The 2,846-nt window shown below is 43.5% G+C and overlaps 1 protein-coding gene across 1 annotated transcript in view; it reads left to right on the top strand.

Moving 5' to 3' along the window:
* The first annotated feature begins 410 nt into the window (after positions 1–410).
* The window catches only part of YIPF7 (Yip1 domain family member 7), a 31,102-nt gene continuing 28,666 nt past the window's right edge, over positions 411–2,846 (top strand). Inside the window, 1 exon segment of the mRNA XM_023742990.1 lies at positions 411–755. Within this exon segment, the coding sequence (XP_023598758.1) occupies positions 640–755 (116 nt within the window). The 5' untranslated portion in view covers positions 411–639.

Here is a 2,846-nt window from a genome sequence, read left to right as displayed (position 1 = left end):
TCAGCAAGAAAAAGGAAGACCTTCAACCAGGTGGATTGATGCAGTGGCTGCAACAATAGGCTCAAGCATAGAAACTGTTGTGAGGATGGCACAGGACCAGGCAGTGTTTCGTTCTTTGTGCATAGGGTTGCTATGAGTTGGAACCGACTCGATGGTATCTAAAAGCAACAACAACAGGCCGTCAGCAAATTTAAAAGCTATAGGAAAATCAAACTCAAATAATATTATTTTTATCAGTCATTTACTTTTGATTTTACTAAAAGGATATATGAAAGTGTTTAAAGTGAAGAACTAAACTTGTTTAAGGGAAACTCTTAAACCTTAAACTCCTGAGAATAACATATTTGGAGAAGACTGTTAGTTCTTTCAAACCAGTTAAAGACAGTTTGGTCAAAGTCACAGTTCCAGTGTGTGAAAATGTCAGAAAAGGTTATTGAAGATGCAGGTTTTATAAGTGACTTTCTATTATGCATTTCATACCCCTTCCCCAATACTTAATTTACCCTTTCAAAGAATACCTCGTCCCCTGATAGTAATCCAGCCAAAAGCACATCACCAATTAATCTTTGTAAATATCTCAAAAGAAGTTTCCTTGGCTCATAATTTTATAAGTACAAATTACTGTTCTTATTTTTCAGGATGTCAACCTTGGGACAATTTGACTCTGACTTTTATCAATCTAATTATACCGTTGATAATCAGGAGCAGAGTTGCAATGATTCTAATGCCTACGATTATCTTTATGAATCTACAAAGTAAGTACTCTTTATTGAGGAAATATGCTATTATTTTAAGAAGTCATAGTAACTTGGCATTCTAGGTAGGTAGAGTTTCCTTGGAGGGAGCGAAAGCTGTCTCCAGCATACCTCGTTGAAGAGCCTAAGAAGAAATGTCAGCAAGGGCAGAGACATTACTTCAGTTCTCCATGCATGACCTTCATCATCTCCAGCCCATTTATAGGTGAATTTCTTGTTTTTCTCTTTTCAAAATATCACTTAACAGGGAGGCTGAATGCAGGTGCTAAGCATTTTAGCCAATTACTCTCTAGAACACCACTTAAGAAACAGAATTCAGGGGGTGGGGCCAAGATGGTGGAGTAGTCAGATGCTTCCGGTGGACCCTCTGACAACAAAGACCTGAAAACAACAAGTGAATTGATTATATATGGCAATCTGGGAGCCCTGAATATCAAAGGCAGAGTTCAGGAACTGGACAGAGTGTCAGGGGGAAGGAGAGATGGTTCGGAAGCAGCAAGGAGGTGCCAGACCTGACCTGGCGAGAGCCTGAGCCCTTTAGGCCTGAGCAGTTCGTGGGTGAACAGTGAGGCAGGCAAGTGTCCGTGCTTGGGAGGCATGTTTTCCGCACGTGGAGAGACCCAGCATCAGAGACTCTACATGGCCACCCAGAACCAGTGAGAAGCAGCCCTCATCGAAGAGAGATAAGTAATTGCATACAGCCTACCGCATGGATCAAAAACACCCCCATTAGGGAAAAACCTCTCTCCCATTTACCTCCCTGCTACCTGCTCTGCACTGGGTCCCGGACCAGCCTCAGCAGTTGCCAAGTCTCCCGGGCTAGAAGTAGGATCCATCACACACCCGGAACAATTCTCCCTGCCTTGGATAGTGAACAAATTAAGAAACGGAGGAAAAAATAAACTGCCGAATCCCAAGCCAGGAACCCAGGGTAGGCACAGCTCCTTTGCCTAGGCACAGGCATAAGGGATCCACGGACTTTGAGTGCCTTTCCGCCTGCATAGACTTGTGTGGGCCCATCTCAACAGCCTAGGCCCTCATTACTGTAGTACAGCAGGGTATATATCAGAAGTCTAACTTCAACTATTTTGGCTGTGAAGTGGCAGGTTCTTGACATTTGACACTGATCTGCCCATTAAGCAGGGTATTCATCTACCCATATCAGGGGCCTGAGGACTGGTAGCTCCACCCACACCATCTAGCCACCTGCGATAGGGGCCCATGAATAAGAGGTGCCCCCCAGTCCTTACAGCCAGCAGCATTAAGTGCTCATAGTCCGGCTGCAAAACCTACCCACCTACGTGCTCTAGGGCACAGGGACAAGCCTTCCTCCTGGATACTCAGGGGTGGCCATCAGCCCCCTGCCTTGCTCAGAGTGTGTCCCACTGTTGCAGGCAGATGCCTGTTCCTACACCAATCACCCATGCCTGTCTAGGACTGTAAGTGAGAGCCTATACCACACACTTGGTGGCTATCTACCTGGGCACCTGAGCTAAATCCATACAGGAGAAGTGGGCAGACTCCTGAGCTTACATACCTAGTAACAGATCTGACCACCTGGTGACAGGAACATTAGAGCTTCAAAGGTGCCAATAATCAAACTAGCTCATATGAGAAGCCTATTTGGGCGTATCAAAACAAAGCAAGAAGCTAGGACACAGTAAGGAAACATAAAATAAATAAATATAATAACTTATTGATGGCTTGGAGACAGCAGTCAATATCAAATCACATAAACAGGCAATACATGATGGCTTCAGCAAGCTCCCAAAATAAAGAATCTAGAAATTTTCCAGAGGAGGAAAATTTCTTGGAATTACCAGAGGCAGAATACAAAAGAGTAATATACAGAACTCTTCAAGAAATTAGGAAGGAAATAGAGCAAAATGCAGAACATGCAACAGAGGAAACTAAAAAAGATTAGAGAAGAGCGTAATGACAAATTTAACAGGCTGCTAGGCTCCATAGAGAGACAGCAATCAGAAATCCAGAAGATTAACAATAAAATGTCAGAATTAGACAACTCAATAGAAAGTCATAGGAGCAGAATTGAGGCAATGGAAGTCAGGATTAGTGAGATTGAAGATAAAG

Source organism: Trichechus manatus, unplaced genomic scaffold (assembly GCF_000243295.1).
Source record: "Trichechus manatus latirostris isolate Lorelei unplaced genomic scaffold, TriManLat1.0 scaffold00231, whole genome shotgun sequence".
NCBI classification, from domain to species: Eukaryota; Metazoa; Chordata; class Mammalia; order Sirenia; family Trichechidae; genus Trichechus; species Trichechus manatus.
Note: the sequence above shows the minus strand (reverse complement) of the source record. Positions and strands in the feature narration are given on the sequence as shown.